Genomic DNA, 24,770 nt, shown 5'->3' on the forward strand with positions numbered 1-24,770 from the left:
CCTGGGGACGCCAAGCCCCGGGCCGGCTAGCGGGAGCGCTGCGCGGGCAGCCCTTCCGCACACGCCCAGGCTACAGCGGCTCCTCCGGGGCCGGGCGGCCCCTGGGGGGGCACCACAGCCCAGCCCCCGCGGCCGGAGGAGAGGCCTCACCGGCGCCGCGAACCCCGCCAGAGACACCTGGGCCCGCCTCGGGCCGCCGCCGCCGCCGGTTCTGTCACGGGGGAGGGACGACACCGCCCGCTGTGCCCCGCCCCTCCCCCGGCAGCCAGCCAACCCGCGCCCGCCACGTCATGCCGCGGCGCCGGCGGCGCGCCGGGCACGTGCGGTGTGTTGTGGCTGTCAGGGCTACCGGCCGCCGCCATGGCGGCACCGGTAGCGGTGCCGGAGCTGCGGCGGGTGTGCCGGCAGGCCTGGGAGCCCGTGTTCGCCAGGGCGCGCCGGGCCGTCGTCTTCCTGGACGCGGCGTCCGCCGAGGCGCTGCACTGGGGCGGCGGCGGGGCGGGCGAGCTGCTGGCGGCGGGGGCGCTGGCCGTCAGGGCGCTGCCCGCTGAGGCGGGGGAGGCGGCGGGGGCGGCCCGCGTCGTCTTCGTGGTGAGCGGGGCGCTGCGGGGCGGCACGGCCGCCGCCGTGCGCGGCGTGCTGGCCCAGGGCGCCGTGCGGCACTGCGTGCTGGTGTCCGGCGGCGAGGCGGAGGGCGGCGGGCCGGCCGAGCTGGAGGAGACGTTGCGGCGGTGGATGGGCGAGGGCGGCCGCGCCGAGGTGGTGCTGCGGGGCCCGCCGCTCCTGGCGCCCGTCTCGGCGGAGCTCTGCCTACTGCCGGGCCTGGCGGCGCTCCTGCCGCCTCTGCCCGGTCCCGGCGGGCCCGGCCCCGCGGAGGTCGGGCTGGGCGCCCTGCCCGCCGAGCTGCGGGCGGCGGTGCGGGCCCTGGTGAGCGACCTCGACGCTCTCTTCAGCGCCCTGGGCCTGCGGGAGGAGAGCTTCGCCGTGGGGGCCCTCAGCAGGGTCGTCGCCGCTGAGCTGGCAGGCTACGCCCCGGCCAGGAACAGGAGGAGGATGGCCACCAACAAGGCCTCCGTCATCTTCGTGGACAGGACGATGGACCTTGCCGGTAAGAAATCCACTGCTGGTGGGGGCCGCCATCCCCGCAGGCCCACGTCCACCCCATCGGGAGGGTTTCAGATAGCTGCAAGAGTCCTCGTGGCTTGGAAGCGTGCGTAACACCGTGGTCGTGGTGGTTGCTCACACGTGCTTGCTCCCCAGAGCGTCATGGGAGCCAAGAGCGAAGCAGAAGGCTCTGCTGGAAACACCAGGGTTTGTTTCTGGCAATTCCGCTTCGCTGCAAACTAGAGACCTTAGCTGTGCCTGTGTGACATCCCAAGGTGTGAAGGAAACGGTCTGCACGTTTCAGACTGTGCCTTGTGGATTACTGCGAAGCACTTCCCAGTGTATCTACTTGTCACCCTTAGCATTATACCTGTCTAAACAGATATACATCTATATATACACTTAGCTATATCTATATGCCTGAAAGCATCCCTGTATGTGTATATATGTTTTTTATATGCTATGTATTATACTTAATCTTTGAGTGAAGCAGTTGCACATGGCTGGTGTTGTGAACTTGGAAAACATTACGTTTGAGTGAAAACAATACAGAACTGTTTATACAACACTTTCTGGGAAGCAAAGGAGTGTAAGAATGAACCATATGGTAAATTTAATACCACCAATTAATGCGGAATTGATGCAGAAGTTGGGAAGTGTAGAGAGTGGTGTGAGAGTCCACTGGGAAACTGTCAGACGGAGAATGTCTAGTATTGTAATCAACCTGCAAGCTTAGTAAGCGAGGTAAAGTCTTTTAGGCTGGTAAGATGTGATACCAAAAGAGCAGAAAGGGAAAGAGTGATTGAACATTACCAGCAAGGTGCTGGGCCAGTGACCCAGGAAGAGTTTGTATCAGGCTCTCACTTCTGGAATAACCATCTTTCAGAGAAAACAGTAAACTCGGAGAAAAATTGATATAGGAGTGGCTGCATTCGCTTACCCATCATGTTGCTGATAGACCTGCTCACATACACAGTGTGTGGGCCTGGTTCTGTTTGCATTATCTGTAGTCAATAATTCAGGTCATAATTTTGCCACCACATGTCCCATAGCAAGTGCTTGACATAATGTTGTACCTGTAGCTCATCTGTTTCTGAATTTTCTTTTTTTCTTTTTTTTTCCCTCCTCAATTTTGGCTTTGTGTATCATTGTGGTGGTGCTATAGGGTTCATAGCTGTCAACAATGTGCTGAAGAGCAGCTGTGGATGTGGGTGGTTAATGCTGTGCTGTGGCTGGGAAGATTGCTGGGAAGACTGCAGGAGAGTGGACTTGGATAAAGAGCCTTGAAATGAAACTGTGAGAAGAGTGCCCGTTTGGGGTGGGAACCAGTGAAACTAGACAAGGATTCATGTGCTCAGGTGGTGGGAAGAATTAAAAACAAGAAAAGGAGCTGGAAACTGTGGGTGACAGGAAGCTGCCTGACAAGGAGACTGTTGAGGAGGCACGAAGAGAGATAATTGGTACCGGCTTAAATCTGGGAAGCGAAGTCTGGGATCTTGTACTTCAGTAGGAGAAGGTTTTTTGGAGAAAACGTCAGGGCTGTCATAGGGCAGCTTTGGAGGGGATGGATCAAAGCTCTTGGAGTAAGGATGAGAAATTAAAATATTCACTTTTTTAGGAGTTTATTCTCTTCAGTATCTGTAACTGAAACCAAGATCCCTTCATGCAACCATTCTTTTGTTACCAATGTCTCCAGAATTCATTGACAGTTTCATTGAAGCCTTCCTATACTTAGGACACAGTACCATACTCTTGCCATCAAGTACAGTGCAAACTGAAGGATCAAAAATCTAGTGCATTTCAGAAGTAAAGCACTATATGGACCTGAATTTAGTGCCACACAATAAGATTTGTTTCATTGGTTTGCTAGAAATTGTGCAGTAAAAAGTACACGAAAAGAACAGCATTTAATTTGTGAAATCAGTTGTCAAGAAGTGGGAAATGGCAGGAATAAGTTGTACCTGAAGCATTAATTTTCTTGAGTGTATTCAGCCCCTCTCTCCCCTGGCCCCATACCTCCAAGTCCACTGCTTGGCCTTCAGGTGAACGAGTCTGTTGAATTTCAGCTTTACACTTTGTAAAAGCTGAAGCTTCCTATCTTCAAGTTTCCTCTTGGTATTGGCAACTGGGCCACTGGATTTTTTTTTTTCCCCAAGCTATGATATGTATTTGCAGTCAGCAGTGTAAAAATAAATAATTTTTTTTCAAATAACAGCTCGGTGCAGGTGGAAGTGTTTGAGGTAGAGTTTCTCATTTGCAGCTCATTTCAAACAACTTTTTAAATTGCCCCTCTCTAAAGATGAAAGATTTTGGATCTGGTTTGTAAATGTCTTGTCCAACATGTGGGCTGCAGATATGAGAAATGGTTACATATCCATGAATTATGAGAACGCTTTCATATTCCAAGCACATCCACAAAAACCTGGAAGTTCATTATGGATAGGTGCTGGGCTACTCTCTGATTAAGTCAGGCTAGTGCTTTGAACCAGGTGACTTTGAATCATTCTGAACAGGCTGTCAGGAGGCAAATATTTTCTAACTCGAAGACCTGGATGGAATACAGCTTTAGGTAGCTCTAGATGATGTCTAAAGGAGTTGTACTAACAGATGTCTTATTTTTGGCTCATGTTCCATTCTTACCTAGAGCAAATAAGATGTTAGGCTAGAATAACAAATAGTTTCCAGTAATACCAATTGATCTCTAGTAGTAAAAATCAAAATGTCTCAAAAGTGCCTTTTCTGGTGCTGCAATTGCAAACAACTGAACTAAGGGAAAATACTGGTACTTAAATAAATACTAAGAACTTTCCACTTTAAAGAACATACTAATGAAGTATTAAGTCCATTTTGGTAATGAACCTCTGGTGCCAGTGTCAAGAAACTGTATTTTCTTTGTTGTGACAATTATTAAAAAAAAAAAAAGTCACATATAAAATGGCACATTTTTTCTATCAAAAAAATCAGAAGGCTTCTAACTGACTAGATTAGCTTTCTAGGTTCCATTAAGCAAAGAATCTCTTCTGAGCTATTACTCTAAAATTTGAATTGAGCTCTATTGAATACTTTTTATAATCTCTTTTTTTTTTGTGTTCAGCATTACTTATGCATGCTGTATTTAATGAATAGAGAGGAAAATACTGAATTAAGGTAAATAACTCTCCTTTTTGTCCCGTATGGCATAATATTCAGCTGAGCTGTAACAGGGATCTTCTTTTTATGGCCTTTGATATCCTTGCTGCAGTGGCATGGCTTCAACTGGGGATAGAAGGGATACTGCCTATCCCTGCAGTGTAAGATCTCATGGATAAAGCAGTGCCCCAGAAGGTAGGACATGTGATTTTATGCCCAGGGGAGATCCCGGGCTTAGTACTTTGTGCTCAGTTCTTGAATTGTGATTGTAGAAAACTTTGTTACTGGTGCTGTCCGTAACCTGTATGTACAGCAGTGCTGCTTTTGTTTGCCTACTTACTGTTTTGAAGTTCACTACCTTTGCTTTAAAAAGCAGAATAAATCCTCCCAGCTAGAGCGGCGTTCTGATAAGTGACACTGTTTAAAGTCAGAGCTAGCTCTGGCACCTTAATTGCTCTTTTTCTCCTCTTAATATTTGCACCCCTAAATATTTGCATTGTGATACCACATTCTAACCCCATGCTCCTTCTGTGTGTTTCTTAGTCACCACCTTGCCAGCATTCACACCTTTTATGAAGCAGTTTTTGCAGCTTCCCAGATTTCCTTCTTCATTTGTAAGCTCATTGATACCTTTCAGATATTGGTGTTCAGAGCAGTTTGATGGACTTCTCTTTCCAGTCTCCTAGTGCTTTGCAGCATTTGGAATGTGGGCTGTTGTAGGCTCAGGGAATAGTGAGGTCTCGCCCACTGGTATGCGCAGGTGATTTTGAAATGCAATACAGTGAGCAAAAGAGAAGAATGAATTGCAGGGGGAGTGCCTGTGCGCTTAATGTATAGCTTTGAATAATAACCTTTGTAGGAGTGTTAGATACTTAGTGCCGTCAGCAACAGCACTTTTCTCTTCCTCTAGCACTTTTGCATGTATCGGTCAAAATTACAGGAATGTTTGCCCACAGCCAAGGCTGGAAGCTCAGGTTTAACTCTCTGTGTCATCTCCCTCACTGTCAGCCAGGCATCATCTTTGCATCACACCCTTGCACTGATTGCAATGTTTTCAGCCTTTTAACAGATACAGAAAGCACAGTTCAGGCGCTCACCAATGAAGTGTAGATACCATTCCCTTTCAGTTCCTGGGAGCAGCCACAGCAACAAGAAAGCCATGGCATGCCTTAATTGTCCTACTGCATAATCCCATTCATAGAGGAGGATGAGAGTGAAGGCTAACCTAGGCCCATGCCTTTCTGGTAAAGTCTGGTTCTGACTAATATCTCTTTTTGATTATTTTTGTTTTAGACTGTTTGTTTGTAATTGTCTGTGTCTGTCTTTCATGATATCTATCATGTTTCTAATTTGGAGTGCTTTCCTCATGCTTTTTTTGATTGCAGCATCTTCCAAGTTGACGCATTGGTGGATTGACACTAATGTCTTTTTAAAGGAAACAAAACCATGGTTTTTTGATTCCTTACCATATAAGCTGAGGCTTTGAAAACATAAATACTGAGGCCTGTAGAATACAGTAGTCCCCTTTTTATGAACCAGGCTGGGGCTTTGACACAGGAGGCAACTGGTGCTTAAATTATTCTGGTTACTTGAGGTTGTAGACTGCAGCTGTGAGGAGTGATGGCAGCTGAAAATATTCAAGTGGTGTCAGCTCAGTACTACTGCAGGTCAGGGTGCAGCCTCTGCTGTGGCATGGTTTGTAAAGATTCTGCTATTGTGCAATAGGCTCACAAATTTTTATAATAGGTTTTTAAATGCTTCAAAGCTTAAATTTGTTACAGAGGCTTTACAGAAATAAGCAAATAAATGGAATGAGTTTTGCTTATTTAAAGAAAACTGCAGGTGGCTAGGTCAGTGCAGGGGACTTGGAAATTACATGAGCCTTGAGCAGATGCTTAAGTGTTTGTTGTCTCCAAATTTACTACTCTTTACATATGTTGTAATAGCCAACTGTGAGAGATGGGGAAACTCATATTTCTATGGCAGCACTCTGATGCTGCTGTGCTTGGCTGTGTGCTTCCTTGCTCCTACTGCTGGGCTACAAGCTTTTTCGTGGTTTTTTTTGAAGGAGGGGGTCTTGTGGCATTAGGTTTTGTGGTTGGTTTTTTTTTTTGGGGGGGGGGGGGGGGGGGGGGGGGGGAAGTGAGGGGGGTGGTGGTTTTAGTTTCAATAGCCAGCATAGTGTGACAGGTAATTAACTACTTTGATGTTCCTTGTCTGTACAAAGGAGAACACAGATCTGCCTTTTGGCAAGGTACAAGCATGCTCTAATTTGCCTTGAATGCTGCACAGTGGTTCCTGGGAACATACAGGCTGCTTTCTAGCACTGTTTAACAAGGTCAGCTTAAGCTAACGCTGGATGAAAGAATATGGCAAAACAATGATAAGCTTTGGAACTGGAGCTCCAAATATCCAGCTTCTCTCAAGGGAATAGATGTAAACATTTCTATCTTCTGATATTTTAAACCCTGCTTTCACTGAGGTGATGCATTGCCTAAGAAAGTTGCATCATAGGAATTGTCCCACTAGAGTCCTTTAGTGTAAAGTCTTCCTAGTGGTGACCTTATTCAGAAAAGCATTGGGTGAGCGTGCAGTGTTGAAACATCATGAAAACTGGGATGGATTTGTCCATGTATCTTTCTAAAACTTCCAGTCCTGAACTAATCTACAAAGTAGTTAAAACAGCAGATGTTAAGAGAGCTTGATAGTGGGGACAAGATATGGCTTGCATACTGTTTTGGTGCACAGCGACTTATGTTTAAACTTTGATTGAAGGAAAAGCCCCCAGCAGAAATAAGCTGCATTAGCTGTTGGCTAGTAAGCAATGCCTTTATAGGAGAACTGTTTTCTAATTTAAGCTCCTCATGTTTAGCAACTGACTTTAAAGTCTTCCCATTGCCCAAGCTCTTCTGTGACATGCAATTGCCCCTTAAATCTGGTTTTTTTTTGTTTTGGTTTTGAACCAGACAGTAGAACTGCTAGGAGAACATAAGACTTGGAGTACAAATGGGGTGATATAGGGCTGGTAATGGGCTTAGGACAATATTTTCTTGTATGCATGTCACTGATGCCTTTTTCGGGGAAGGGAGAGTGTAGTTAATGAGTTCCTGGCTGCTGTTAAAGAATCAGTTGGTCAACTTTGCCAATTGTGCCAGGTACAACCTGTATCAAATGTCACTTATTTCAGTTTGTAACTCTTAATGAGATGACAAAGTTAAATTAGAACAGCATGATACATAAGATTTCCTGTATCCTCAAGGCTGGGTATTAGCCTGGCATGAAGACTCCTATTTTGCATTGGCCAGATAACTTTTCCTTGTCACTTTAACACCTGATCTGCATGCACTTTGGCAGCATTAAGGCCACCAGCTGCCTTGAACACTGTTGGTCATGAGAAACTGCTGCGTGGCCTGTGGACTGTCCTCAACAGTGATGAGGAGAGAGCACAGAAACCAGTCAGTCCCATACACCCTGTTGAAGTCAGTGTGATTGAAAAGCAACTCCCTGTGATTTCCTGTCCTAGTCTCATGAGGTTTAGTTGTCTTTCCAGCCTTGGTTGGTTTACATAGTTGGTCAGGGGTGATAGGGATTTTTAAAAGCTCCAGGAGGTGTTTTCTGATTGATTCGATGAGGCAGAGCAAAAGCTGTTAGCACCTGCGGACCAGTGGGAGCCTCCAAGAAGTAGCAGTTGTGGGAAAGAAACTGAGATGGCACTTGCTAATTGTGGAAGCAACTTAAATACACTGAGAGTTTCCCCCTCTGCCAAGAAGAAAGGAAGCATGTTAAAAATTAACGTGGGTTTATTTGCATTCGAGGTGTTTCCAGTTTAGCTAAATGTCTTGTCTAGCTAAATGTTGCTCATGTGCAGCAAGTGTGGAGAGATAGACATTGCTTCCAGTACGTGGGGGTGGAGGTTCAGAAGATTACCATCTGTTTTCCATGTCTGTAACTTTGCGAGTGTTGATAACTGCAGTGTGGCTGACAAGTGACTGACCTAGTAAGAAGAATGTAGGGATTTTGGAGAGCAGATGGCTTAGGGAGTTGCAAAGATGACCCAGCTCATTTCATCTGTACTTCAGTGGTCTAAATCTGTCTGGGGATGGTAGAAAGGAAAGTTGCTGTCATTCTGTGACTATTACAATCCCTGGTGAAACAAATTGGTAATCTCAACCCAGCTGAGCGGCCAGGTGTCCACATTGCAGTACCACCATGTGCTGGACATGTGTGCCTTCCTTGCCTTCTGCGGACAGAGGCGTTGCCAGCATGGAGTTTGACTTTACTTTTCTCCTCCTTTTTCATCCTTGCTTCTCTTTTTGACTTGTATTACAATTCAGAATAGTTGATAAACCATGAGGTGGTTTTACAGCATGGGTATGTGGCTGCTAGAAGTTTGCTGGAGACAACCTTCTGCTTATCCAAAAGCAGTTAATAATCCGACTCCATTAATATTCTTGATGTAAGGGCCTTGTTTGGATTTAAGGAGCATGTGAAGCTGACTTCACCTGTTGAAACAGACCTCTGTCTTTGGAAACGTTTGGAAGTGAGAACAGATAGGGAGCTACATGGACAGAGTTTGATAGAACGGGACCATAGCCTCAGAGATATTTTTCCTGCCTCTCAAAGGTGGCTTCAGAAGTTCCCTTTCTCCTGTGAGTAAAGCCAGCAGAACTCTACTAAGCTCAGCACTGGTGTCCAGCCCTGTGGTGATAGCTGAACCATAGCTTAAGTTGCAGAATACAAATACCTTTGACTTGTTCCTGACGGGAATAAGGTTTCTGGTCCCCCTGCCCAACTTTTTCATCTGTAGCATGTGTCATGTTTTTCTGCTTTGGCTTGCCTCACAGTGTTAATATTTTGTAAGTTGCTTGTAGCACCTGTGTTGAAAGCTGGTGAATAGAAAGAAGAGCATATGTGTTTGAAATCAGGAGAATTGAAGTAAATGTGCCAACTGGAATTCAGAGTTTCATTTGGAACATGGTCAAGTTGACATTTTATGCTATGTAACTTAGGTTGTTATAGCCATTTCATATTGGTTTCACCTGTGCTGCCCTCAGTCCCTGTAGGAGTGATAACCTGGACAGGGACATGTTGCTGGTAATTGTTTATTTTAATATTACGCCAGACTACCTGGGTAGCTACGTATGCAACCTGCATACAGCCCTTTTTAGCACAGTCCCATTAGTTTAGAAAACTATAGTTTGCATGTGTGCACATATATATAAATGCTTGCCTGCTTTTTTTAATAACCATTGCAAATCTTGTTTAACTAACAACTTTCTTATGCAAAGAGAAATATTTTGCATGTTTAAGTGCAAAATCAGCGAATATCTACTAACTGTAAAGCTGTCTAATTTATGCCTTTTAAATGAATCTTTCTGACATGTTATCAGTACTTTTAGCTTCAGACATTCCAGAAATTAATTTTACTTCTGTAGCAATGTATCTTTGAAAAGCTAATTGTGGTCTTGAGTTGTGCCCTTCTTCCCAAGACATGTGGTGGTTATTTTGCTCTCAGTTCCTTGTGGTGGTTTTGTTTGTTTTTTAGGGTTTTGTTTTTGGTTTTTTTTTTTCACTTCCTTCTTCTAGTTATGTACCTGACAGTTTTGGGGTCTCTTTCCCTAGGAGCAGTTGGTCATCATGGCGACAATCTTGCAGAGAAGATACTTTCTGTGCTTCCCAAGCTTCCCGGCCACAAGACCGATGTGATGGTTAACATGGTGGAACTAACGGCACTGCAGACTACAGATGAATCTTGCAATATTATAGCACCTGGCTGCTTAGCACAACCAAAGTAAACACTCTTTTTTTTCTTTCTTTTTTTAAGATGTTGAATATGTTTGTTATCTTTTTGTGAAAAAAAGGAACAGAGAACAAGTCTTTTATTTAAAAAAAAAAAAAAGCTTACAGCAAAAACCCATCTGGTTCTAATGCTGCTGGAATATAATCAGTTTGTATGTATGCAATAAGTGAGTGGGCCAGATAAGACTCTCCAAAGTGGGAGACTCTCAGGACCTTTTTAGATTTGGGTTGTTTAAATTGCTGTAGATTACTGTAATAGAAATCCATACAGATTAAACACCAAAAATTCTTCCTTGTGATATTTCTTTTTCTGTCTAAGTAACGGGTCATATAAGCAGGTAGGTCTTAAGTGTGGCTTTTTTTTCCCATAAGCCTCTTCATAATTATCAAGTGAGCTGCACGCTGAATTCTTGTTAGAGTACCTGTTAACTTAAGGTTTATCCCTGTTTTCAAACACAGTATCTCTGGAGAAAGATAATTAGGCACAAATTTAGGTATACAGACAGCTTCATGAGGGCCTGTTTTTTGCATAAACAAGGACAACCTAAACTTTGAACAACTATACCTAGCTATGTCTAATTTGCAGCTGAGACATTGCTTGTAAAGTGCATCAGATTTGATGTTTCACTTTCAGTTCGGATGACTAAATTTAGAAACTTTATTGCAGCTTCTGTTACTATGCATAAACCAGGAAATACACCAGGTGCTGGTTTCACTCCACCAAAAGAAATTTTGCTCAGCATTACTCTAGAAATTCATGCAGTGCAAAGGAGATTAAAAGTTCTTTCTCTTTGCTGTAATGTTCCCTCCATATACTAGAAAAGGGCTTTTCAAGATTGGCTATCTAATATGGAGTCTGTTCTTCTATTTTGACTCCTTTTGGTACTTCACACCTGCGCTCTACTCCCTCTTCTCCCCCTGTCAAAGATTTCACAGAAGACTTTCTGCTGTTCCAGCATATGGTCTTCATTTTCTGAGAGCCTCCAGCTCCTTTGTCATCTTCTATCTCCCACATGTGCTGTAACTAGGTCCTGTTTCTAGGTTTCACGCTGCATAACTTTCTTCTTCCCTAGGAGTTGGAGAGGAAACATTTCCTCATATAGGTGGACTCAATTGTAAATTGCTGCCGGGGTGACTAACTTAAATAAAATTTGTTCTGGTTTTCTTCTCATTGGCTGCTTTCCAGCTGATCTCTGAAGTAGAAGTGAGATGTCCTTAAGATCTGTCTATATAGCAAAATGAAGAGGTCATTGCTCATGGTAGGCATGCTGTGGTAGCTGTTGTTTGTGCTAACTTTGAGTAGCTACCAGAAATAAAGGAAATTTCTGGCAGCATGGACTAGGGAAAAAACCAGATATTTATTGCCCTAAGATTGTTGACCTATGTTACTACTCCATTATTCCTAATGTTACTGATATTGAGGAGACTAAAGCTACTGCTAGTATGCCTTCCCATGTTAAAATTATGACTTCAGTCTTCTCTATAGTCACATTTTTAAGAACAGCCTGCAGAGTTTTATTGTGTTCTAAGGTGGCTAATAGTATATATACCAAGGTTAGTTTGCCTATTTGCTAGCTAGTGGGAAGGTGCCTCTATTAACAGTACCATTAGACTTAACATATTTTGCAAAGTCTCCTATGGACACAGGTGGCTAAAGAACAACAGGATTTGGCTGCAATGTGCTCAGCTGCTACTCTGCAAGTGCAGTAAAGTTGGATGGCAGCAGCTGATACCTGGTACCAGAGCAGTGGCATCATTACCACACCAGTCTGTAACAGCTTCCCCAAAATACCCTCCCTCTGCAAAGTAATCTTACAGAATCTGTTACACTGGCAATTTGTAAGAACAAATTAGGAAAATAGTGGTTTAAATAGGATTGATCTTGCCTTGGAGCAGAGCAAAGGGAGTAGATGACCTCTCAAAATCTCTCCTGTGATCATTGTTCACAACTGAAGAAGTGTTGCATGCCTGAGAATAGTCTCCAAACTCTGAAGAACGTGGCTCTGTGATGTTCAGCCCTGCGTCTTTCACTTTTTCTCCAACTATGTAATAATTTGGAATAGTTTCTAACTTAAAATAGGCACTTCGAAGCAAGCTTAAGACAATTGCTGAAGAGTACTATAAACCATAACAGTGTCTGAATGGATGGCTGAAGGTGGTAGCTTCCATTCTCTTCAACAGGACTGTGTTCTTAGTGTTGGATTATAAACGTCAGTATTAATCATCTTTGCTAGTGTAGAATGGTTGAAGTTCTTCTGAAGCACTGAAATGGATTTAAAGTTCCCACCAGTAAGTTTCCGTGTCAGTTCTGTAAGAAATTCCATACGATGCTCTCAGTTCTTCATAAACACAGTTATTACCGTTGGTAGCCGGCTCGGAAGTGTTTCTTGTAATTGAAAACTTAAGTCTTGATTTATATTTGTAAATTATGCATGGCAAGGAGTGTTCCTTTGATTGTAAATTTTCCATTTACTCTGGTGAGTGAAAGTGCCAGCACCTTTCCCAGAGGCAGGGCCAGTAACTTCAGTTACACCCAGGTGGAATGTGTGGGGGCTCTTTTACGTGAAATTTTGTGATCAGACTGTGGCGTTTCACAGGCTCACATATTCAGAATATTTTTCAAATGTTTTCATTATTTTCTCTCAAGTAATATTTGAGCACGCTGTGGTGGGGGGAGAGAGAGAGAGGTCTGTTCCCTCCACACAGCTTGCTATATTTAACTTTTCTTATGGAATGCCTTGCCAGCAGAAACATCTGGGCTCAGTTACAGAGTTAGCAAACAGAATTAATGAATAATTTATGGCTGGTGTGGTGAAATAAAGCAGGGTTCTTTTCTCAAATCTAAGGAAATAATGGGCTGCTTTAAAGATTTAGATGAAAATGTAAATGCCATATGCTGCTTAAGTTACTGTACTTTGAAGGTGTTCTCTTTGTGAGGAAGGGAATTTTTTTTTTTTTAAATCTATTCTAGAGTTCTTAATTTTATTAGTAACCTCAAAAATCTTTCAGAATAGTTGTTTGCCCTACTGTAGTCACTGACATATTGCTGCTCCAATGTGAATGTTAGTTATGTTCTTTGAGTACTGTGTCAAAATATTTTATTCATTTTTATGCAGATGGATATATATAAAAAGAATGAAACAGTTTATAGGCATAAAACTAAGGACAGCCACTCTGATCAGAACTGTTAGTTTCTGATTTAAAAATACGATAGCCACTCTGTCTTTCCAAACAAATGATGCATAATAGAAGTGGAAATTGTAGTGAAGGCTTAATAGCGGAGGTAATTTAAAAGAATTGTATTGATTCCAGCTCTCTTGCTGGTCTTTGTATTTTGACAACCCACACAGTGTTTTTGGAGGAATTTCTAACAATTTCAGCTTCTAATTTTAAGCGTACACGCAGTGGCTTCTAGGAGTTGTCTGCTTGGGTGAATATCAAGCTCTCCGTGTTTGTGAGCTGACCATTGTGTCCATTTGATAACATTTTGGCCACTTTGTTTCTCAAAGCACCTATCTTGTTTTTAAGATTGGTATTTTATTATGCAGAAGCATCCTGCTGTCAGTAATGAGTTTATCTTGATGGAGGTTTATCTTGTGCTGTTTCCTACCTCTTCCAAGCTGGGAGCCGAGGTGTGTGGAGGCCCCATGGCTCCCTGAAGCCCTAAGTCAGGGTTCAGATGCCTGCGTCCTGGCCACAGGTCTGTGGTGTGTGAGAACAAGAAGTAAAGAGTTATGTGATACTGAACTGTGGGCAACTGAAGAAATATGTATGTTTGATATTCTTCTTAATCTGCTCTTTTTTTACCCAGGAACACTTTTGATATGCTCTTGTATTTTGCTGAATAAACCAAATATTTAATTTGTTTATGCACATTGCAAGAACTTGCTGAATAGAAATCTCTTGCCTTTTTTTTTTTTCCACTCTTGCTTACTTTTCTCTAATCTTTGGAGTTTGCCACCTTCTTGGAATTCAATGTGGTGTTAAAATCTCAGAAAAAGACCAGATTTTTATTTAAAATACATATGTATTTAATGCGATATAGAAATAACCATTGGGTTCTTACAGCAAGCATTTTTCCGTAAAGATGCAAAACTGTAATCTAACACACGTCACGTTTGGGCTGCTGTGCCTAAAGCAATTCAATAAGCAATATCGCAGAGGTGTCTGGGCACTTTTGACAAAGCAGATGGAGCCACTAAATCATCTGAATTTGCACTAGGGGGAAAAAGAACAAGTTCAGAATGAGGTGATCTTGTTGATGGGTGTGATGTAGAAAACATTGATATGCAGGCCAGATGTTTGAAACACGGCACTTGCAAAATCTTTCCTTAGGTCTTTGTATAAGAGGTGGAAGGAGAGGTGTGCTGGGGTGCGGAGAAAGGGAGTTGGTTAAAGATTAGAATATTCCTGGAGATGTAATAGTAAAATTTCAATGTCTCATGTTAATGGCAGTTGAAAATGCATACTTCTCCCAATCCTCCTTAGTTTTGAGGTTGTTAATTCCTATTTTGCACTGATTAGTGCTTTTGTTTACAAGTGCTAAAACTGTCACAGTTTGGATGGAGAAGAAAGGCCCACTCCAGCTGCGCCTTTGCTCTCGTGTGTGATGTGATGATGCAGTGATCTCCTGGTACTGGTGGGACTTGGACAACCCTGAGCGTAGAGGAAGGCCATGAGGTGAGGGGACTTGCATTCCAGTTCTGGCTCTGCTGTTGGCTTGCAGTGTGATCTTGGACACATCATTTCTTTCTACTTCTGTTTCCCCTCCTAGTCGTTGTCCGAGGAACTTGTTTTTTAAACCAGTGAAAAGCGGAATTTCTCAGGATACAAGTTTGCAGGCCACATGGCAGAAAATCCTAGGGGTTCTGGTCTTTGGGAGGGTCCAAATAAGGTTGAAATGATTTCATGGGGAGCTAAGGTGTCAGGACAAGCAAAGGCAGGATCTCCATTTGTCCTTTTTTTTTGGTGCTGTGTCTTTCCCACTCCTGTGTGCAGTGCTTCATTGCACTGGGGAGAGGGGACTGTTTTGACTTGTATTCCCCTGGCCCCCTTTCCTGTGAGCTGATGGAACAGCAGTTCCAATGATTTCTGTAAAACACACCACTGCAGTATTCTTTGAACAATCACATGTATGATGTGAATTTTAAAACAAAAAATTATTTGTGCTTGTATGCAAAGAAAAGAGCAGCAAGAACTAAAACTGGCAAGGAGATTAAAGCCCCCTTTTAAGCTGGGTAATAGACTTCTTTTTGAATGGTTGATTCTACTCTATTGATTTTTTTTTTTTTTTTTTTTTTTTCATTTTTAACTGGGGAACAAGCATCTGAAGGATATCAGAGTGATGTTTTTCTTAACACTGAATTAATTACAAACTAAGCTTTGGGGGGATGGTTCTTGGATCTCTGTGGTATTTTCAATTTTATTTTTTAAATATTTCCTTTATGCCAGCTGTAGATATTAATTTAAAAAAAAAAAAACCCACAACTTTTTTGCATGCATAAGTTTATAAAAGCTTGTAATAAGAAGGTAATTTGGGACAGTGTTATTCTTGAATGAGCTGGGAATTTATGGCATAAATTAGAGCAATTTTCCTTTCTGGAATGTTAATATTAAAGAGGAAATCTTAATACTACAGTAAGAAAATCCAGATGACACAACTATATTGCTTCATATCCACTGACAGTCTGGCGGAGGAGGAAGGGTAAACCAAAACAATGGATGGAGAGGCTCTTTTAGATGGGGAGCGGGAGAGCCGCACCCTGTAAACCGCTTCTGGACCTGCTCCAGTGTATTGGTATATTGTTGGTGGTTCAGCAGCAGTGGGGTGCTGCTGGGGCTCCCTGCCTGTCCCTGCTTCTGGGATGCTCCTCCAGCTTTCCTGCTGCTGGGCGCTTCCCCCTGCCAGGAGCTGCACACTCCTGCTCTCCTGGGACCCAGCCTCCTGCCTCTGCTGCGGTGCCCTGCTGAGCTCTGCTCTTGAGGATTGCTTTAAACCGAAACTTAACCACCGCCCCCCCACCCCCCCCAGAGACAGAAAATCCCCAACCAACCCAAAAAAAAAAAAAAAGCCACTACCCAGCCTTTTCTTATCTGCCTTTCTGAACAAGTTGAGCAGCAATTTTACGGAGAAAAGGAGGTTATAACTGCAGGATTTATGAAGAGCAGACATCACATTGCATTAAAAAAAGCCCTGAAATTTTCCTTCACCAATGACTGGAGAAATTACAGCCCACCCTTGTGCTTCTAGGACTCATACTGTGCCACTGAGGTCCATTTTCAGGGAGATGAATTGGGCATTATAGGGTTTTTCCCTTGATACCTTTTGCCTTTTTAGCAATCCAGCCAGGAGAAGCTTCTCTAAGCTGTGAATCGGGCAGTATGAATGCCCCAAACACAGCATCACCTGCTGCCACCATGTTCCTGGACTGGCAGTCTTCCTGCTCACCACTTTATTTTACTCATAGGGGCTCAGAGCACAGTCCTGAATCGAGGCCTAGACAGAGTTTCCTTATTGTTTGAAATTTCTCAAGGCATCTTCTTGTTGGGAATAACAGCCCCAGCTGCATAAGCTTCTGGCGTTTGTCAGTCGAGACAAGCTTTCCAGGAGACGCTTTCTGCTCAGTTTCAAACCAGCTTGAATCAAATGAACATAATTGACTGTTGCCACAGGATAAGATGAACAAGCTGATAAGATTTATTATATCTTACAATAAATGTGTATATTTGCCTGGATCCTTTCAACGCAGACCTCCTTGAAATGGAAAAAAGGAATGGGTGAGAGGGGTGTGCTCAGGGTGGAAAATTCTGGGAAGAGGTCAAGACCTCTGGCCTGCCTGCGCTGTGTAGTGTACAGCATTGCTACGTCACTACTGCTCTGCAAAACTCCGGTTTGCTGCAGTAGTGGGTTTGTTGGAGTAACCAGTGGAGGAATTGCATGGGGGTTCTTCATCTGACCAGATTTCTGCCTAATAGGTGCCATGGTTTTTTCAGTTGCCTGTTATGACAGGCCTCAGAAGCCTTAGAAGTTGTCTTCTAGATGAGAGGAAGCTTGAAGTTTATTTTCCTTGAGAAAGAGAATTAACTGAGCTGACAAGCTCTTGGCATCATCTGGGCCGTTTTTCCTTATCTGTGCCTCTCAGCCCACAAAAAGGGCTTCTGGGGGTTGTGAGAATCTGGACTGCTCAAGACTTCATTCCTTGTGCTTTGAGGACCTCTAACTGCATTGTTTGTCTGGGCTACTCAGGCTTACTAATGAAAGTTTTCAGCCAGAATTCATTTTTTTTCATGGGTCCTCTGAACACTCACATAGCCATCCTTAGAGTGCAAGGATCAAGAGGTTTGAGATGCTGTTGCCTGTAGAATCTGCTAGCTGAAAATGGCAAAATCCAGAACGTTTCATGCTTAATTTTTTGAAGACACATTTTTAGTTCTTCTGGAGAAGGACTCCCTGCATTTGTATTTTTCTCAATATAATCTCTATTTGAGTACTGTCATTAAGTCTGAAGTTTCTGACTTTTTCCTTTGCTCATGGAAAGACACAATAAATTTGAGTGTTACCCAGATGTCCAACCATCAACAGGTTCTCCGAGTACTTGTTTCTTCAGCTGGTTAGCACAGCAAGGTAACTTAAAGCCTGTAAGGAAATTCAGTGAGTACAATCCCTCAGCTAGTTTATCTTCTGACTGTTTCCTTGTTAGCATTGCTCTCTGTTCTGCAGGTGTGTTCCTTGCAAGATGTAAAGAAGGATTCTTTACTATGATTAACTATCAGAAAGAGTGATTACTGATGTCTGCAGTCAGGACAGAAAGGGAAGATCTTTATGTTGCTTAGGGGCAGTGGTTTTTTGGCTGTCTGCAGCATTTCTTTTAAGACTGACATCCCTTTCTTGTTACCTTAATGCTTTCGTTTGTGAATATTATGAGGTTTTTTTTTCCCCTCTGTAAGTTTGTAAAGTGCTTGTCTCGGTGTGGCCACAGTGCATTTTCCTGCAGATGTATTCACAGTTCAATAGCAGCAGGAAGACTCTATCTGTTTAAGTAGACATTATGGATCTCCAAAGTGAGCTCCAGTCTTTCTCGTGTTATGGTACGATCTCCCAGTAACTGTTGCTTTGGCTGACATTGTGAGATTTTTCTAAGACTAGCTCTCACTCTGCTTGGCCAACTGCCTTTCAAGTTTGCCTCCTGAATGACCTCAACAACAAGGTTTTAAAATGCAGTGATATGCATTTGCCTTACTACGTACTGCAGAATTATTCGTTTGCTGTTCAACCATAGTGCCAGAACAGAGAGTGACTGAGTGACCTGGAGGGGTGTTTTAGTTTATCATTCTCTTACTATAGAGTAAGCCTGCTGTATCTTACAATGGAGAAAAATGTGCCATAAGAGACTGATGAGAAGAACAAATGACAGCTGCTCATTCTGATGAGGAATCAATGTTTGGGAAGGAAATGGTAGTATCTGCTGGCAACAGGCTTGGTTGCTAGTTTTGACTGTATGGTTGAGATTCTTTCATGATTCCAAATTTTATATGAAACAGGAATCAAAGCTTACACAGGCTAAAATTTATATGAAGTGAGCTGTTTACCTGGCAGAGCTTAAAGATCCTTTTACTCTGGAAAGTAGACAGAATCCGTGCACAGAGAAATACTGGTTTGGTTTTATACTGATAAGTACTTACACAACTATTGATTTTAACTTTTTATAATTGATTCAAAAATCCAGCCTCCCCTTCTGTTGTTTAGCATGGCTAAATAACATTTAGCATGGGTTCTGTTATTTAGATGGCAGATCTTTGGATTCTAATTCATAATGCCTAGCTCCAGTGCTCACCTCTCTTCCTACATCTTGTTTTCCTGAAGTGTAGCAAAGAGATGCTGAAATGGGTTTTGCTGCTTTATAGCTGCTCACAGTTTCAAAAGTGGTTGAAAATTGACCAAACCAAGCCAGTTTTCATGCCCTGATGAACTGCGGCCCAGAAGCGGTCTTTTGCAGGCTCTGGATGACTGTGCTACACCAAGTACCACTTAATTTCTGTAGATTGTGAATGTATTTTTTAAAATGATCTTCAACTGGGAGAGATTCCCATTCGCTGTGGGAGAGGGAAGTTTTATAACCCTACCTAAATCTCTCCATGACTATACTACTTATTTAAATAAGCAGCCAGAAAAAGGAATCCATATTGAGCCATTTTCAATTACTGGAAACAGCCGCAGAACATGCACTGAATGTGTATGCTGCACGTGGATGCTTGAGCTCCAGTTACCCCTTAGAAAAAGGAAATTAACCTCGACAGAAAAAGCTGCAGGTCTTATTAATGACAGGGGAATATGACTTCAAACATTCTTTGCAAAGGTCGGAAAATACCATCAATGATACGCTTAGTTTTGATGGTAAAGAGCGAATGTGGAGTAGGAGGGGAATTAGACAGCACTCAACAGACTTCTTATGCAAGCCCTTTGTAGGAGGAGGATGCAGCATTAATATTGAATGACTGCAAAAACCCACTGAAAATCCAGAGATTTTGGATTAGGACAAAATTCTGCTCTCCTTACTCATTCTGTGGTAGGCAGAAGTGTATCGGGGAGGGGCTGTGAGAAGATATCCAGAACACAGGGTAAATATATGCAATGTAGACAGAAGTCCTTATCTTGTTCTCCATGACAGATCAACCAGAGCATGGAAATGGTTATAAAAATGAAAGCCTGAGGCTGGAACTTTATTCTTTCTGAATAGCTATCAGTTTGGTTTTGAAGGCTAGAATTGGCCATATTAGGTTTGCATGAGATCTGAAGAGGCTAGAGCTCTAGGTTTGCATTGAAACTATGACAAATATGCTACTTTGAAGTCAGAGAGGGGAATAAGGAAGATATGCAGGGCCAAGCCCTCAGGTTGATCTAAGTTTGCTTTCACCAGCATGCTAGCAGAGAATCTGGCCCTGCATGTTCAAACAACATGTCCTTAAGATGTAAGGTCTGCTTCAGATTATTTTTTTACTATTTATTTTGGGTCTCCAAGTCTCTACTTGAATACTTGTTCTCAACTCATAAAGAGTATCTTTGAATGTTTTAACTACTCTATGCCATAAGACTTCATAAGCAATGATTTTTGTGGTAACTGTGTCACTTATGGAAAGGATTGTCTTTCCTTCCGTGATGAAGACATATTCCTGTATATTAAGCCCTCAAAATGGCCTAGTCAAGAGGTTGCATCGGTAACTCAAGGCTTTAGGCCAGCAAATGAGGAAGGGAGGTCAAAGGAGACTACCAAAAAGTGGCCTTGTAAATCAAAAACATTGAGGAGAGGGAATTCCTGGCATTCCATGGTATCTGGGTTTATTTTCTTACATTTCTCTAATAAGAAAAACACACTTCAGATGTGTTCTTGGTAAATGTTTTCACTTGTCTCATATATCTCTGCTGCCAAAAGTGACCCAAAATATATTGGTTTTACATGCCTCGAGGACATCTATTGGATAACTAACCAGTGCATCTGTAAAAGTGGACTTGGCAATCCAATGCAATCCCGGAATGTAGATTCAATTGTCAGCACCTCATTACTAACTGTTCTTTCACTGGAATCATTTTTATTAAAATAACCTTACGCAATAGCTTTAAAACACAGAACAGAATGCTCTAAAGTAACCTATTATGTTACATGTAGTATTCCCAAATAATACATATGTTGTAAGGATCAGACTTTATTTTTAGCATAATTCATTTGCTTTGTCCAAAAACTAAATTAAAATCCCTGACAAGTAACTCTTTAATATACACGTTTTAAAGAGCTGCTTGGCAAGAGTTTTGATATACCTTGTAGTGTACAAAATCCTACTCAGAAGCTTTCAATTAACTTGATTCATACAGTAACTTGGTCTGGCATTCTGTGTAAGCTGTCCTGCAGCTTGTAGGAATGAAACATTTTACAGAACCATTTAGTTGGACTAAAAGGCAGCCAGCTGAAACTCTGACAGGACTAAATGATGGTTATGAATATTAGAAAGTTTTAAGAAATTATTTGCGTGCACTTTTTTCCCTTCGCCCCTGCAGAGTTTGGCCACTGTTAGAGGAGCAAGAGTGAATTTTGGGGTAATGCTGGAACGATTAAGGTCTGCTTTATTACAATGGCCAAGAGGGCCATGGTGTATCTGGAAGCCTTTCAGTATCAAGCCTTCCCTTTACCTTGTGAAGTACTGTATATACATATCTGCTAACTGGAAACCTGGGTGGGTCAGGTCACGATAAGCAATTCTACTTCCAACAGAAAGAATTTAACTTTTCAGTGATTTTTCTTTTGTTTGTCTTGAAGGAAGCAAACTGGCTTCAGCATTCATCTGTTTTGTTTCTGGCAATCCTCCAATTGCTATGGTGTGCTTGGTTGTTTATTTGGATCAGCCTGCCTTTAATTGTTGCTCTGGGGTCTAAAGATCAGCTGCCCCTTCTGCATTTGAATGGTGGCAGACAGCTGGAATAACCTTTTTTTTTTTTTTTTTTTTTAACTCGACAATGACTTCACATGCTATTACAGGCTATGCGTCTTACCCTTCTGCAGGAGCCCCTTTGAGAAATCTTTGAAGACTTCCAAAGAATGCATTACTGGGGGGGGGGGGGCAGGAGAAGAGGAAGAAGAAGCACTCCTAGACCTGGTCCCATGATGAATCAATGCAGAGGATCTTAGTCCGGAATACCTAGCAAGAAGTGATACCACCACCTTGTATTTGGAACTGAAACTTGTATTTGCAATTCCAAGTACAATGCATAGCTAGCCACTGAGTGCCCCAGTGCCACCATAATTAAGAGCTCCTTTAGTACTACTGTTTGAATAATGGGAAGGTTTTAGGGTAGCAAAATGTTCTGTGGCCTGTGATAAAGGCTCTTCAGCAGAGATGGCTGGTGTGAAGCTATTGCAGAAGGGAGGGAACCCTACCAGCTGGTTAATGGATGAAAATGATAACAGTATGTATTACGTATTGTTAAATAACATAATTAAAAAAAAGGAACAGATAGGGGGTAGAGGAGGGATAGAGTTAGCATGTTTTGAGGCATGCTGACCACAACTTCGAGCTAGGACTCTTTGCCCAGTTGATAGTTAATCTGCTTTTCTTTTTGCACAGAACATGTTCAAAATCATGTCTGTGTACAAGATGGACCTTAGTGGGATTTAATACTTCAGGGATTAGTAAGACCTAAACATCAGTCAGCTTCTGTCAAAATCAGTCCCACCATCCTGAGATGCATCTTGCTTGCTCTCCTCTCTCAGTAATCTGCCAGGTCCATCTGCTTAGGGTGTCAGCAGAAAGGGTTAAAATGATCAAAACTTGTGTTTATTAAGTACACTTGCAGTAGATCAAATAGAAGAATCCTTACAAAAGATTAGTAGAATCCCTGTTTTATTGGTACACTTGACTTTCAGTAAAGTTTTTGAGATAAACCAAGTTTTGAAAGAGACACACAGAAATTCATACGTTTTAAGACAGAGGCATTTGGTTCTGGGATAATAATCATCCAAGATTACAGATGTTCTTGAAGTTGATAAGTAACTGTCATAAAAGGACTTCAGGCAAAGATGATGATCTGTTTCTCGTTGGTGCAATTGCCAGGCAGGCTTCTGTTTCAGGGCTGTTTGCATGACTAATGTTTCCCTTTCAGTCATGCTTCAGCCTGGTGAGCAGCAATGGTTCTGCATGGGTTCCTTTTCCTAGACCCCTTACCTTCCCCAATGTTCCTTTGTTTCCTTGAGGCTTGCCTCAGGGTAACATCTTCCAGCATTAGCATTATGACAAAAACCATATTGCATTTTGCACAGTAGTCATATAATGGTGTGAAACATCACTGGCAGTCTGTTTTGTAGAATGTGTATAGAGCTGGCTTCAGAAATGAATTTAGGGAGAGACTGGTCCTTTGCCAGCCATTTCACGCTTGTGCTGTTGCTTCTTCCAGTAGTTCAGCAGGAGCAGCCTTACTTGTTTAGAGGAACTCTAAACATTTGATTTTTGTCATTTTCCTGACAAAACATTTGATAGCTGCTGAAGAAATAATCTTGTAGCAGTATCAGCCACCATATGAAATTGCAAAGCTAAGTCTGTTTGCTTACATGACTCCCAGTATGTGTGCATTACAATGTTATATTTAAATTAAAATTTTCCAAAGTGAGCGGGAGCTTTAGTGTTCTAGTCAGTAACCCAATTCAGAGTTCTAATAATTTTGGAATTTGCAGACAACAAGGTGTTATGGAATTAAGCACTAGTTCTCCTTTCCACAGGGTGGTTTGGAGAAGATGAAGAGTCCTGATCTAAGCAGTTTCTCCCTGCAATGTCAGCCTCTTCTGCTAGCTTGGTTTATTTTACAGTTTTTGATGTACTGCACTTGGATGCCGCAGCATATGTAGGGGATGTCTATATATATCTTTTTCCCTCTGATGTCACAGAGGTAATATGGTTTATCTGTACATATAACTTTGTTAGTGTTGGCATGGGTCATCTGCAGAAGATAACTATGTGAGGGGTAAGTTGGTCCCAGAGTTGCAGAGATTTTGCTTGATGTTTGGTCCACAAGCAGACCCCTCTTGATCTTGAGACCTGTGGTATTTGTTAAGGCTTTCGTGTGTTCTCAGTGCTGCTGGTCACAAGCTTATGCATGTAATGTAAGACATCACTGCTCTAGGCTAACAAAAACTATCAATGTGGACTTAGGGGGTTTATGTTGCTTGTGGCATTGGTAAGATATTTATACAATATTACAATTTTTGGGGTATATTTTTATTCTATCTATGCAATGTGTGATGAATATTTTTCTACTCATTTTGTTCTGATTACATAGCATTTTCTAGAAAGCCACAGTTAGTAAATTTTAAAATTGCTCTATAAAAGGAATTACTAGTCATTCTCTAAATCTTCCAAGTTCAGAATTCTGGCTTAATATGGAGTTTATCTTTTTATCTCTTCTGTTACTAAGAAAGAAGAAAAGAAAGTGTAGTTTAAGGAAACTGCCTTAATGTTTCACAGCATATAATCTAGTTGAATACTCCATGTTATATTGCTTCCTTATGTTTCACCTTTGGTTGACCTTGACGTTTACAGGTTCAAGTGGCTATTAATGATCTTGAGAATACCTAAAATAAACAGAACACAAAGGTGATGAGAACCTGTAGCTCCCCAAACTATTTGTTGGACTGTGGAGTTTTGTTTTTAACATAGGAAAATGCTGTATTGGCTGCCTATGATCAGGTGAAACATTGTAGAAATGCTGTCGGAAGGATTATTGAACGTGACCATACCAGTTCAAATATATATATATATATATATATGGTAAGTTCTATTGGAAGAAAAAGCTCTGAAGGTTTTCTAAGAAATTTTTCACTAAGCAACTCTTCTAATATTAAGCTGATACAGAAATTCTGTATTACTAGTTGTGGTTATTTAACCCTAGCCAGCAGCTAAGCACCACATAGCTGCTTGCTCACTCACCACCAGTGGGAGGGGGGAGAGAATTGGAAGAGTAAAAGTGAGAAAACTCGTGGGTTGACATAAAGACAGTTTAATAAGTAAAGCAAAAGCCGTGCATGCAAGCAAAGCAAAACAAGGATTCATTCCCTACTTCCCATCGGCAGGCAGGTGTTCAGTCATCTCCAGGGAAGCAGGGCTCCATCACGTGTAATGGTTACCTGGGAAGACAAATACCATCAGTTAATGTCCCCCCCTTCCTTCTTGCTGGGCATGACATCATATGGTATGATGGA

General features: G+C 42.3%; 1 protein-coding gene across 1 annotated transcript in view; it reads left to right on the plus strand.

Moving 5' to 3' along the window:
* Positions 1–360: 360 nt before the first annotated feature.
* The window catches only part of SCFD2 (sec1 family domain containing 2), a 207,605-nt gene continuing 183,195 nt past the window's right edge, over positions 361–24,770 (plus strand). The window contains exons 1-2 of the mRNA XM_075709141.1: positions 361–1,108; positions 9,856–10,024. Coding sequence (XP_075565256.1) covers positions 361–1,108; positions 9,856–10,024 — 917 coding nt within the window. The remainder of the gene's footprint in view (positions 1,109–9,855; positions 10,025–24,770) is intronic.

This window comes from Pelecanus crispus, chromosome 4 (genome assembly GCF_030463565.1).
Source record: "Pelecanus crispus isolate bPelCri1 chromosome 4, bPelCri1.pri, whole genome shotgun sequence".
Lineage (NCBI taxonomy): Eukaryota > Metazoa > Chordata > Aves > Pelecaniformes > Pelecanidae > Pelecanus > Pelecanus crispus.